This window comes from Onychomys torridus, chromosome 8 (genome assembly GCF_903995425.1).
Source record: "Onychomys torridus chromosome 8, mOncTor1.1, whole genome shotgun sequence".
NCBI lineage: Eukaryota > Metazoa > Chordata > Mammalia > Rodentia > Cricetidae > Onychomys > Onychomys torridus.
The window spans coordinates 43318030-43330523 of NC_050450.1; the positions used below are offsets into that span (position 1 = coordinate 43318030).

Here is a 12494-nt window from a genome sequence, read left to right on the forward strand (position 1 = left end):
CTAGATTCAGTGAGAGATCTTGCGTGTGTGTGTGTGTGTGTGTGTGTGTGTGTGTGTGTGTGTGTCTGTAGACATATATTTATAAATATACATGTATACATAAAGTGAATGAGAAAGTCACCAGATGTTGACCTCTGGCCTCCACATACACAAGCATATGCACATATATGTTCATGAAAATCCACACCACAGACATGTGCATGCAGACACATAAAAATGCACTCACACATAGGCACACAAAGAAGTTAGCATCATACTATGACTTTAGAGGCCATAGTGAAAAGAAACATAGTGTTATAATGAAACCCATTACTTTGCATAAATATGCAATCAAACATATCCATATCAAAGGCTGTCTCCTGAGAAAAGTCCTAATAAATGTGTAAATCCCAATAATTTATCCCCAATCTGCCTTTGTTCCCTTAATAAGATGATCATTAATCCTAAAGGGAGGAGAATAAGGGAGAGAGAGAGAGGGATAATATTAGTGAATTGTGGAGATAGAAGGAAGCATTCCTAGACAGACCACCATTGGCTGGAGGGATGGCTCAGTAGTCAAAGTGCAGTCCAGTCCCCAGAACCCACAGAAATACCAGGTGTGCATGTTGCTCTTCCAGCACTGGAAGATGGAGATTGGGATTTCCATAGCAAGATGGCTAATGGCATTAGCCATATCAGCAAGCTCTGGATTTGATTGAGAGACCCAGCCTCAGTGAGTACAAAAGTGATGGAGGATGATTCTGACATCCACCTCAGGACTCCACATGCATGAGCACACACGTGCCCAGCATGTGCTCCTACACATGCAAAAGTACTCACATCGCACATACATAGGAAAATGGGAAAAATAATACATGAGAAAGGCACCCTTGGAAGGAGGAAGAGAGAGGAAGGAAGAAAGAAGATGAGGAGAAGGAGGAAGAGAAAAGGAAAAATAGGAGGAGGTAGTAGAGGAGGAGGAATGAGGAAGGACTTATGTAGAGGGGACAGGTTTCACTACCTTCCAAGTTCAGCATTCACTCGGGGGAGGAAGACTTAGCCAGGGGTGTGAGAGCAGATTCTCTCCATAAGAGTGAGAGAGCAGTTGCCTGCATGGAGCTGTGGTTACTAGGGCGGGAGGATGAAGGCCTGTTCAAAGTTCAAGGGGGCTGGAATGTACAGACCCTGACCATGGACCACCGGGCAGGGGGACAGATAATCTTACATGATGTTGCTGGTTTTGACTTGGAGCACTCAGAAGGAAGGACGGGCCTGAGGAGAAGAGGATAGGACACACCCATTTGGTATCTGAAGCTGAACACTACATGTGCCTCAGCAGCTGGGATGATGGGTTGTGCCAAGGGACAAAGCCTTGAGGAGGCAGATCAAGGTTGAAAAGCATGCAGAGTCTGAAGAGGAAAGGGCAGAGGTGCTAACTGTCAGATCCAAAGGAAACTCTAATTCCCCAAACTCCAAAAGGCAGTCCATATATCCAGAACGTGCTCATTGTGCTGGACTATAGGGCTTCTGGGGGTTAGATAAAAACCAGCATTCCTCAGAAACTTATGTAACTAGTTTGCATCTGCCAAAAGAGTAATTTTCCCTTTCCTCTGGCAGAAGGGACATATGGCTCTCCATTGACACATACCTGTGGCTGCATATCAAAGCACACACTGGCCTTCAGGCTTCCTCAGTATCACCAGTACCTGTTACATACTTCAAAGTCCATGCTGGGATTACAGGTGTGCACCACCATGCCTGGCTTTTTATGTGGGTGCTAGGGATCCGAATACAGGTCCTCATGCTTGAGAGCAAGCAAGAAATTGCATCATTTTTTCAGCCCCAGTAATGCTAATTTCTGTCCATCTTATGAATCATTCTATTATAAACTACCAGAACAAGAGATCCTGTGTTATATATGTGTTATTGCAGGCCCTCTTCTACCCTAAACTTCCCTACCCCCAGCTACTCATCCTTTTTATAACTCTGCTGTCCGTACTGTTCTCTGCTCTTGCTATTTTTTTAAGCTTTATTTATTATATACACAGTGTTCTGCCTGCCTGTACCCCTGCCTGCCAGAAGAGGGCACCAGATCTCATTACAGATGGTTGTGAGCCACCATGTGGTTGCTGGGAATTGAACTCAGGACCTCTGGAAGAGCAGCCAGTGCTCTTAACCTCTGAGCTATCTCTCCAGTCCACTCTTGCTTTTCTTACTATGTTTTCTCTATTCTCTACCCTCTGTTCTTCTCCCCTCTCTCACAGATAGCACCAACCATGTTCAGTCTACTTTCTCTCTCTGCTCTGGACACTCCCAGATGCCCCTGGCTGTTCTCTCTCTCTTATAAAAACCTCCTAACCATATCACCGAGCAGTGATGTTGGCAGTTTCTTTACTGCGTCCCTCTCACATACGTCTGGAGCTGAAACTCTTCCAAACACCAACCCTTCAGAACACCGTTTGATAGACACAGAGACCTCCAGTGGATGTGATGGAGAACTGGGAAAGGCAGAGCAAAGCGGAAAAGATGAAATGATTGCCCTTCCAGCTGCTGAGGTGTCCCTAGGGTAGGGAAGGCTCAACAAGAAGGTCTTTAAGGACCATAGTGAAAGAAATCTCAGTGTAAATAGAAAGGCAGCAGAGACAAGAAAGCGTGAACACAATGCCAGGAAGTAATTAGAGTTCGTGCTCGCTCTCTCTCTCTCTCTCTCTCTTTCTCTCTCTCCCTCTCTCCCTCTGTCTCCCCTTCCCTCCTTCCTTTTTTTGGTTTGGGTGTGTATGTATGTTTACTGTGTGTGTGCTCATGTGTGTGTATGCATGTTTACTCTGTGTGTGTGTGTGTGTGTGTGTGTGTGTGTGTGTGTGTGTAGGCATGTACACTGTGTGTGTGCATGTGTATGCAGAGGCCAGAGGTTGATGTCAAGTGTCCACTCTCGACTTTATTTTATCAAGGAAAGGTCTGCTGTTGAACTCAGAACTCAGTAGTTCTGCTAAGCTGGTTATGACAGCTCCCCCAAGTGACCAATCCTGTCTCTGCCTCCCCAGTGCTTGCTATTCCAGGTAGGCCACCATGCCTGCCTGGCTTTTATATGGGTCGAAGGGATCTGAACTCTGATCCTGATGCTTGTGCAGTAAGCACTTTATTCACTGAGCCATCTCCCCAGTTCTTGGCCCAGTCTTTTAGGAAGTCAGACAGCGAAGCCCCAAGCAGTGGTACACACCTGGCTCAAAGTTTGAATGCAATGTCAAAACTACCACCTGACCCACTGCAGGTGTGCTGGCTGGTTTTGTGTGTCAACTTGACACAGCTACAGTCATCAGAGGAAGGAGGTCCAGTTGAGGAATGCCTCCATGACATCCATCTGTAAGGTAATTTCTCATTTAGTGATCATTGAGGGAGAGCCCAGCCCATGGTTCTACAAGAAGTTGAATAGAGTAGGCCAGGGGAAGCAAGCCAGTAAGCAGCATCCTCCATGGCCTCTGCATCAGCTACTGCCTCTGGGCTCCAGCCCTGCTGAGTTCCTGCCCTGACTTCCTTCAGTGATGAACAGTAATGCTGAAGTGTAAGCCAAATAAACCCTTCCCCCCCCACCCCCAACTTGCTTTTTGGTTATGGTGTTTCATCACGGCAATAGAAACCCTAACTAAGACAAATTTGTACCAGCATAGTGGAGTATTGCTTTGGCAGACTTGACCATGTTTTGGGGGGGGGGGATTGTAGAAGGACTTTGGAACTTTGGGCTAGGAGAGCCATTGAATGTTGAGAGATCTCAGTGGGATGTTCTGTGGGAACTTGGAAAGACAAGAATATTGAGAGCAGTGTAGAAGATGGAGACCAGGCTTGTGAAGTTTCAGAGGGAAGTTTAAAGACTCCATCAGAGCTATTTGTTATTTTGAATTAAGTTCCTGTGGTTCTGGTTAGCTGGGGCTGAAGAATGGGCTGTGATTAACAAGATACCAGAACTGCTGAAGTGAAACCTTAATGGTACTGGGACAATTGACGCTGGTCAGCTGGAGCCAAGAAATTAGTGATGATTAAGAAGAGACCAGCATCCCTGGTGCAATCTTCTGGGAAGTGTTTCCTGAGAGCACAGAGAAGTTGTTGTGTTCCAAAGGTGGCCAAGAATGTGCCTCTTACTGGCAGCCAGACTTGGTAGTATGTAAGAGTCACCCAGGTGGTACTGATTTTGAAGGCATGAAAGGGTCATGGAGAGCAGCTGAGGCTTGGCACTATGAGAGGCCAAGAGAGGATATTGGTGAAGGTGCAGCCTCAGTGGCAGTTGAAGGCCCAGGACTGAAGGGGTCAGGCAAAGCTGAGACTTGGCACCATGAGAGAACCTAGGAGAGGCTATTGGTGAGAGTGCAGGCCAGTTGCAGCAGAAGACCCTAGTGTTTTGGAGATGCCAATACTGAGAGATGACCACCAAGAACAGTGGTAGCAGTGGAGCAAAGCCAGCTGGAGCCTAGATGAGCTGTGTGCTGCAGAGGGCAGAGCTGGAGAAGTGACCCACACCCTTTGGAGGAGTTCAGAAGATAGTGAGTAGATCCCAGACATTAGACGGTTGGAATTTTGTTTTGCTTTGATTTGTGGCTGACTCTTGGAGTAAGAACATATTTTACTGGAGCCCATAGTTGAGACTTTGAATTTTGAAAGACTTTGTATTTTTAAAGATTGGTTACTAAAATTTTAATGTGTTCGAATTGTAAAGACTGTGGGGCTTTTAACGTTATTTGTGTTTTTAATGTGAGATCTTGGGGATGAATAAGAAAGGGAGGGTTGTGGCTTAATAGTGATGTGTTTGTCAAGTTGACAAGGGATCCGTTATACTAGCTGGTGTTTGTGTGTCAACTTGACACAAGCTAGAGTCATCAGAGGAAGGAGCCTCAGTTGAGGAATGCCTCCATGACATCCAGCTGTAAGGCATCTTCTCATTTAGTGATCAACGGGGGAGGGCCGAACTCATGGTGGGGGGTGCCATTCCTGAGCAGATGCTCCTGGGTTCTATAAGAAGGTGAGCTGATCAGGCCGGGGGAAGCAAGCCAGTAAGCAGCACCCTCCATGGCCTCTGCATCAGCTCCTGCCTCCAGGATCCTGCCCTGTTTGAGTGCCTGTCCCGACTTCCTTCAGTGATGAACAGCGATGAGGAAGTGTAAGCCAAAGAAACCCTTTCCTCCCCAACTTGCCTATTGGTCATGGTGTTTCATCTCAGCAATAGAAGCTCTAACTAAGACAGCAGGCATTTAGTAGATATCTCATGGATAAGTGTATGAAATGTTAGACTGTGGCTATGCCACATGGTTAAGCCACATGGTTAAGCCTACACAACTTGTAAGAAAGTGATGCATGGCCACATTTAAATGTTGAAAGAACAGGCCCACACCAGTGAATATGCATATCCGAAGGTGATCAGAAAACAGATGGCAGATGGGGTGGGAGAGGTCTGAAAACAGAGACCGGAGGAGTGGACTTAAACTCAGGCACCAAGGACAGCGGTGTTGACACAGGTGTTGCTCCTGAGAGCTAACAGGTGGGCTTCAGGAAGGAACAGTTCAGCTCAATCAAGTGTCCTAAATCTGGGTCTTTCTGTTCTTTTCGTTTTCCATTCTTTCCTAAGACTTCTCTCCCTGGCCTCCTGACTAACACCTTCAGTTCTGTAAGTCTGGCATTTATACCCAGTGAGGTCTCCGCTCAAATGTCACCACAGACCCAGGCTGTCCAAAATAGAAGTGGGTAGACGTCTGAGTCAATATGATTCTTCTTTGCTGTTTTTATGCATCCACGCATGTGCACATGCATGTTTTACATGTGTGTTCACATGTGTGTGCATGCATGTGGAGGCAGAATCATTATTCTCCATTGTTCTCCCACCCAATTCACTGAGGTAGGGTCTCTCAGTCAAACCCAGAGCTCCCTGATATGGCTGGTCTTGCTAGCCAGCTTGCTCTTGGGAATCCCCTGTCTCCACTTTCTGAGTCTGGAATTGTAGAGGGCCCACCACACCCACTTGACATGCATGTGGGTTCTGGAGATCTGAACTCCAGTCCTTATGCTTGCACGGCAAATGCTTTGACCAATGAGCCATCCCCCAGCCCCAACTCTCTCCTTTCTGTTCAGCTAATCTCTTACCAAGACAACCTCTCTTCATTCCCCTTGTCACCATCAGAATGGACATTGTCTACACTAAAACCTCCTCAGGAGTCTGTAAGTCTGCCCTCTGCTCCCTTATAATCTCTTCTCTTCACAGAGCCCGGACAAACCTTCCAAGAATGCACACATGCTTTACAATTAAAAGCTCTCTTGGCTTTCTGTTTTCTTAAGAGAGGGGCTGACAAGATGGCTCAGTGGTGAAGAGCATATGCTGCTATTGCAGAGAGCCAGAGTTCGGTTCCCAGCCCCTACATCACAACCACCTGTAACTTCAGCTCCAGGGGATCCAATGTTTCTGGCCTTTGGGGGCACTTGTACTCACATGCACATATTCCCCTCCCTAATTAAAAGTAATACAAATAAATACATTTATAAAGAAAATAATAAAATCTTAGAGAGGGTCTAAACTATACAATATGGGTCAATGAGATGGCTCAGTAAATAATGATGCTCACTGCCAAACCCTGAGTTCCATCCTTGGGACCCACGTGATCAGAAGAGAGAACTGACTCCCATGGGTTGTCTTCTGACCTCTCTGTGAACCCCTCCCACTCCCACAAACAAATAACTACATATTAAACAGTTAAAAAAATAAAATAGACCATGGGACTGGACACCTTCCTCAGTTTCCCCACCCTGGCTCTGCCTTCATGCCATCTGGTCTGTAGCATGAACCTGTCACATCCCCATGTGGGCTTGCTCCCCAGCTCTGCCCTCTTCCCAAAAGGTCCTTCAGGCCATGCCTTCTCCCTCCTAATCCTTCAAGGCTACTTTCTGCAGAATCCATCTCAGCTGTTCCAGTGAAGCCACACCCCGTCCTGACAACATGCCTTTTCCCTTGGCCCTGATAACCCTCCACCCGTTTGGTAGTAGCCAGAACCTCTTTCATGTGCATCCCATGGGTATTGCATAATGAAGCTCTAGGCTGTCTGTCCTTCCCAATGGACCATGGGTAATGCAAGGGCGAAGCCTTGCTGTCTGTCTCCTATGCTGTTTGTAGGGGTAAGTGTGATTTCCTAAGAATGTATGGTAAATGAACACCTCTCGTGAGAGTTACATTAGAACTGGATAGGTGATGTTGGCAGTGATGCCCCTCCCTGTGGAGAGTCTGACCTCAGAGCCACCTTGTCAGGAAAGAAGACATTCCCTGACAATACTGTTTTCTCCTTCCATATCCCAACCTACTGTAAACAAAGGGAGAACAAGGTACCTCCCCCAGTGGGCATGGTTTTGCAGCCAGGTGTTGGGACTGGCTTCCAGGCCGTGCATCACTGTGTCCCCGTAGTCCATGAAGGGCTTGTTGAGTCTGCAAGACAAAGCACATACAACATTGTAAGAGACAGATTAAGATTATGATTTTAGAGAGACGAGAGGCCAAGCTGGGCAGATGCTGTGTAAGCATGAGGACCTGACTTCAAATCCCTTAACCCACATAAAAGCCAGGCACAGTAGCCCAGGTCTGTAATTCCCACAGAATGAAAGGCAGAAACAGGAGAATCCTTGAACCCCTGGCTCTGTGTTAGCTGTATAGCCTGGCATGTGCAGCAGCAAACAAAAGACATTTTTTTCAAACAAGGTGGAAGGTCATGATTGACAGCTAAGGCTGTCCTCTGACCTTCACAGCGTGCTCTGTGTCATGTGTACACATGCATGCACACATGCATGCACTTCTGGCCATGCTCTGCACCACCCCAGGGATGGACCTAAGTGGGATGAGGAGGGAAGGAAGAAAAGAAAAGGACAGACACACGGACAGAAAAGCTGGGATCCAGTGTGGCTGTGCTCACTCTGATGCAAGGCATCAGCTGCAGCAGCCCAGAACCCAGTGCATTTACTGTATGCCCCTGACTTGAGGAGGCAGGCTTAGTGTGCGCAGCTGAACAAGGAGGCAGGTTTACCTAATCTGGGTAGGAGGTCTCTGTACGGGAACAGCCTCAGGCTGCAGTCATCCCAGAAGAAGCAGCTGTGATTGATAGTTGCTACATACACTGTCAACAGTCACACTAGGAGCAGAGGAAGGTTTTGCTATCTCTTTGAGCCTCACCTTGGGAAAGCTTTGGGGGCATTGGGGTCCTTGACATGCTGTGCTCATGTCAAAATGGCACATCCACTCAGGGCTCCCTTTGCTCCTCACAACTTGCAGGTTTAAAAAAAAAAGTCAAGAGATCCAGACCCAGACCGCACAGATACAGGGTGGAAGGAACACAGAGCCCACACAGCAGGTTCTAATGGAGGCGGTTATAATTCTACTGTGCTTTCTTCTCACCTTGAAATTGAGGAGTTACCACACAGCATGAGTAACAGCACACGCCTGGCATAGGTGTAGTGGTGCCTAAACCCATGGCTCTCACTGAACTGGGTTCGACTCTCAGAGGCAGGGACAGGCAAGAGTTATCTACACCCAATATATAGGTGGGCCGACCAGACAAGCTGAAAGGCCAGATTGAGGTCAGCCAAGCAGCCATGTATCCAGACCTCCCCTGTGGTCTCCCCATTCTTGAATAGGTGCCACAGTCTTGAGTGCCATCATGAGATCAGAGCCCACTCCCAAGCTCTGTCACCTCTGGTACCTGCTGGCCTCCCCACTGTCATAGCAATCCCATAGATTACACTGTGGCATGTGATCACCATGTGAAATCCACCTGGCTCCTCCTCTCTGGATAGAGCTAAGAGGACCCAGTATCGGAGCAGTTCAGAGGGGACCTAAAGTATAAGCACGCATTGATTTGTACCCACCGCCAGTTATCTTGGTGAAGGCAGATTTTCAGTGTTTCCTAATTCTAGTTTATCACCCTGGGGGAAGAAGTTGCATAATTCAATCAGAGGTCTCTGCTTTACTGGCTCTAAGGGTAATTCTCCAAGTTCGGACCCTGGGCCAGCAGCATCAGATTGTCCTGGATCATCTTAGGAATGTATGCATACTCTTGGCTGTTCCCAGATCCTGTGAATGAGACCCTCCAGAGGAGGCACAGGACTCTGAATGGACAAGTCTATGAGATACTGGTGCAGCTCATGGTAATCACGGGGACTGTGGAGAAGGAAGCTCTTCTAATGTAGGATGTGTTGGGGGTGTCCCTGAGACCCACACAGGGGACACTCCTCACCTGTGGCAGAAGTGCTGGGCACACTTGACCAGGATGTGCATACAGTGGCAGGCGATGAGGCCCATCACCAGCAAACTGAGTGGGCCCATCTGCAGGCAGGGCAGACATGAACAAGGTGGGAGAGAAGACAGCTTAATAGTGCAAATCCTGCTGAGGACTCAGAGATCTCTCCCTCATTGTTTGGGGGTGGGGACTCCAGCAGGCCACAGTACGTGTGTGGCGGTTAAAGGAGAGAAGTTAGAGGAGGTCCTTTCTCTTTCCTTCTACCATGCGGGTCCTAGAGATCAAACTCAGGTCATTGGACTTGTCAGACAGTGCCTTTATCTACTGAGCCATTTGCTAGCTCGGAAAGGACTTTCTAGAAAACTGAGTTGAAAGCTACCTTGCTATTCTTTCCATAAACAATCTCAAGTAATGTCCAAAGAGTACACATAGCAATCATGATGAAGCTTGGGCTGGAATCAGGGGACCCAAAGTTTTGACCACATGTCCCTTTGGTGGCCTCTGAAGTGTTCCAAGGACACCTAGGCTCTGTAAAGCCAGATTGGATAACTGGTCCAACTCCAGCCCTTACATTCTCCAAAAATGAAGCTGGGGTTGGGGATTTAGCTCAATGGTAGAGCGCTTGCCTAGCAAGCGCAAGGCGCTGGGTTCGGTCCTCGGCTCCAAAAAAAAAGGCAGCTGAGGCCTGAGAGTAGATACAATGTACTGACTTGACTCCTAGTGCCCATGGCTAAGGCAGAACTTAGACCCAGGCTTGATGTTTGGATTCTAGGTCCATGTCAGTGACCTCCCCCCGCAAGAGGCACTGTCTGCTACAGGGTATTTGAACCCATTATTGTCTCCTCCCCCATCCCACAGCTCTTTATAATGCACCCCCGCCCTGCCTCCATTCCTCTTACCAAGATGCCTGCATTCTTCACAGCCAGGGGGAGTCCCAGAATCCCCGTGCCCATGTTGCCTTTGACCAGATGAACCAATGTCTGGAACCCTCTGCACGAGAAGAAGGAGGTCTGAGGATGTGGGAGGGGGGATGGGAGAGAATCTCGCAGCCATTCCCTCATAGCATGTCAACACCTCAATTAAACTGGGCAGGTAGATTCGCAGCCACCTTGATGCTCCTGTATCCTCGCTTGGCACATGTGGGTCTCCTGGAAGGTGACCACCCATCCCAAGTTGTCCAGGCTTGTCCCAGCTTTAGCAACTCATGCTCAGTCTATGCCACAAAGTACTAACTGTATGAGACCCTGTGCTAAATAGTTTATATATAACATCTCCTTTCATCCTTTTGGCAAGACAATGAAGTAGGCACTGATGTGGGCTGATGTGGGTTTTAGTTTACAGATGGGGAATGGAGGCATAAAAGTACCTAAATGATTTGTCCATGGATACACTGGGGCTGGAAGCCAAGCTCTGGTTTTCACCTCTGCTGAACTCTAGGAGGCAGACCCAGGACAAGGGCCGAAAGGGGCAGCCCCAAGTCATCACAGAGGAAACTGAGGCCCAGGGACCAACCTGACTTCCCAAGCTGTGGCAGAGACAGGACTGTACTCCAAAACTAGGGAGAAAGGCAGACAGGAAAATAGTCCCTGCAACTTCTCAGTAATAGGTCAGGTGATGTGGGTCATCTGGGGATTGGTCTCCAGAGAGGTTTTCTTTCCTTCCTAGCCCAGAACATTAAGTCTGGGGAATGGCATGACCCCTAACCCAATAAAACCCAAACTAAGGACTCCCACTCTTTCTGTTATTGTTTCCTTACGGGGTTGGGGATCACACAGGGCCTTGTAGATGCCAGGCAAGTGGTCTACTACTGAGTGGTACCCTCAGCACTCACTTGTGATTTCTTCTTCTTTTTTTCTTTCCTTCCCTCCCTTCCTCTCTTTCTCCTTCTCCATCTCTCTCCTCCTCTCTTTCTTGAGACAGGGTCTCATGTAGCACAGGCTGGCCTCAAACTCACTACATAGCCAGGGATGACCTTTAACTTCTGATTGTCCCACCTCCACCTCTCCAGTGCTGGGACTACAGGTGTGAGCCATCATGCCCACTTCATTCAGTACTGGGGGTCACACCCAGGGCCTTGTGCCCTCTACACAGGAACTCTACCAACGTATCTGTGTCCACAGCCTCAATTATTTTCCTTTAAGAGAGGTGTGGGGTTGATCCAGAGGACAAGGTCATTTGGGGAGAAAAATTCCAAGTTGGGACTTTCTCTCCCAGTGAATGTCAACCCTAGCTTTCTTTTGGATGTATCTGTGTCCTGACCTTGTGAAACAGGGTCCTGGGCTTTTATCTAACCCTTTAGAAGCCTTAGAAATTCCCCCAAAACCCCTGCAGCCAGCATATCATCTTAAATCAGTGACAGGAGTCTGGAAGGAGCCTGAATTTTGGAATCAGACAAACCAGGGTTCCAACCCAAGGCTGCTACTTACCCAGCTCTGTCATTTTGTGGGGGCACATGTTTGGCTCTGGAGGGCCTCTGTGAATGTTAAGAATAATGCTATTTTGAAAGAGTTCACCCGACTCCCAGTCTCTGCATGAACCCCCAAGTCCTCTAGCATCAGAAGATCTACCCATGGATTGGTAGGAGTTAAAGAACAATCGGAGGAGAAAGGGGGTGGAGAGCCCTGCATGCCTTTCCCTTTCCCTGTGGGTGTCAACATTGCTGACAGAGAACTACACCCCCCCCCCCCCGGCCCCCAGTGATGGGCTTGTTTTGCAACTGGGAAGGGGTCAACAGGTCACTTAGGAAATTTCTAACTAAAGGACTTAGGAAATCAGAGTTTAGCTTGCAGCCATTCAGCCAGCTTGCAGTGTGGTAAGCCATGCAAAATTCTGAACCAGCATCCAGGAGGCCTGGGTTCTGTCTTTGACTCCTTTGGTGACCTAGAGCCACCATCACAGATATTTTTAAGCAGCTAAGAGTACACAGGTACTATTCTTGGGGCTTCATGCTCACACAGAAGGCACAGCCACCCTGGGGAGGAGCAAGCCATCATTTCTAGACTCTGCCACTGTCTCCAGCTGGTTAGCGGGAACTGAACCCAGGAGGCCAGCCATCATCAGCTGCTTGCTTGCCCAGCCTGTATGGCTTGTCTCCAAGCCCCACAGGGTCCTCTCTAGCTCATGCTTGCATTATTCTTTTGATTTTTAAGTGGCTGAAATTGCCACCTCAGCCACCAGGGACACAGGACAAGAGTCAGCTGGTTCTCTCCAAGTTGAGAAATATCCCTGCACTGCTGTGGGTGACCCAGGGGCCTCAACAGC

General features: G+C 48.2%; 1 protein-coding gene across 1 annotated transcript in view; it reads right to left on the reverse strand.

Annotated features, from left to right (window-relative positions):
• Slc36a2 (solute carrier family 36 member 2) overlaps positions 1-12494 on the reverse strand; it is a 30692-nt gene that overhangs the window by 17068 nt on the left and 1130 nt on the right. The window contains exons 2-4 of the mRNA XM_036197657.1: positions 10133-10223; positions 9231-9319; positions 7337-7432 (exon numbers count right to left, since the gene is read on the reverse strand). Of these exons, the coding sequence (XP_036053550.1) occupies positions 7337-7432; positions 9231-9319; positions 10133-10223 (276 nt within the window). The remainder of the gene's footprint in view (positions 1-7336; positions 7433-9230; positions 9320-10132; positions 10224-12494) is intronic.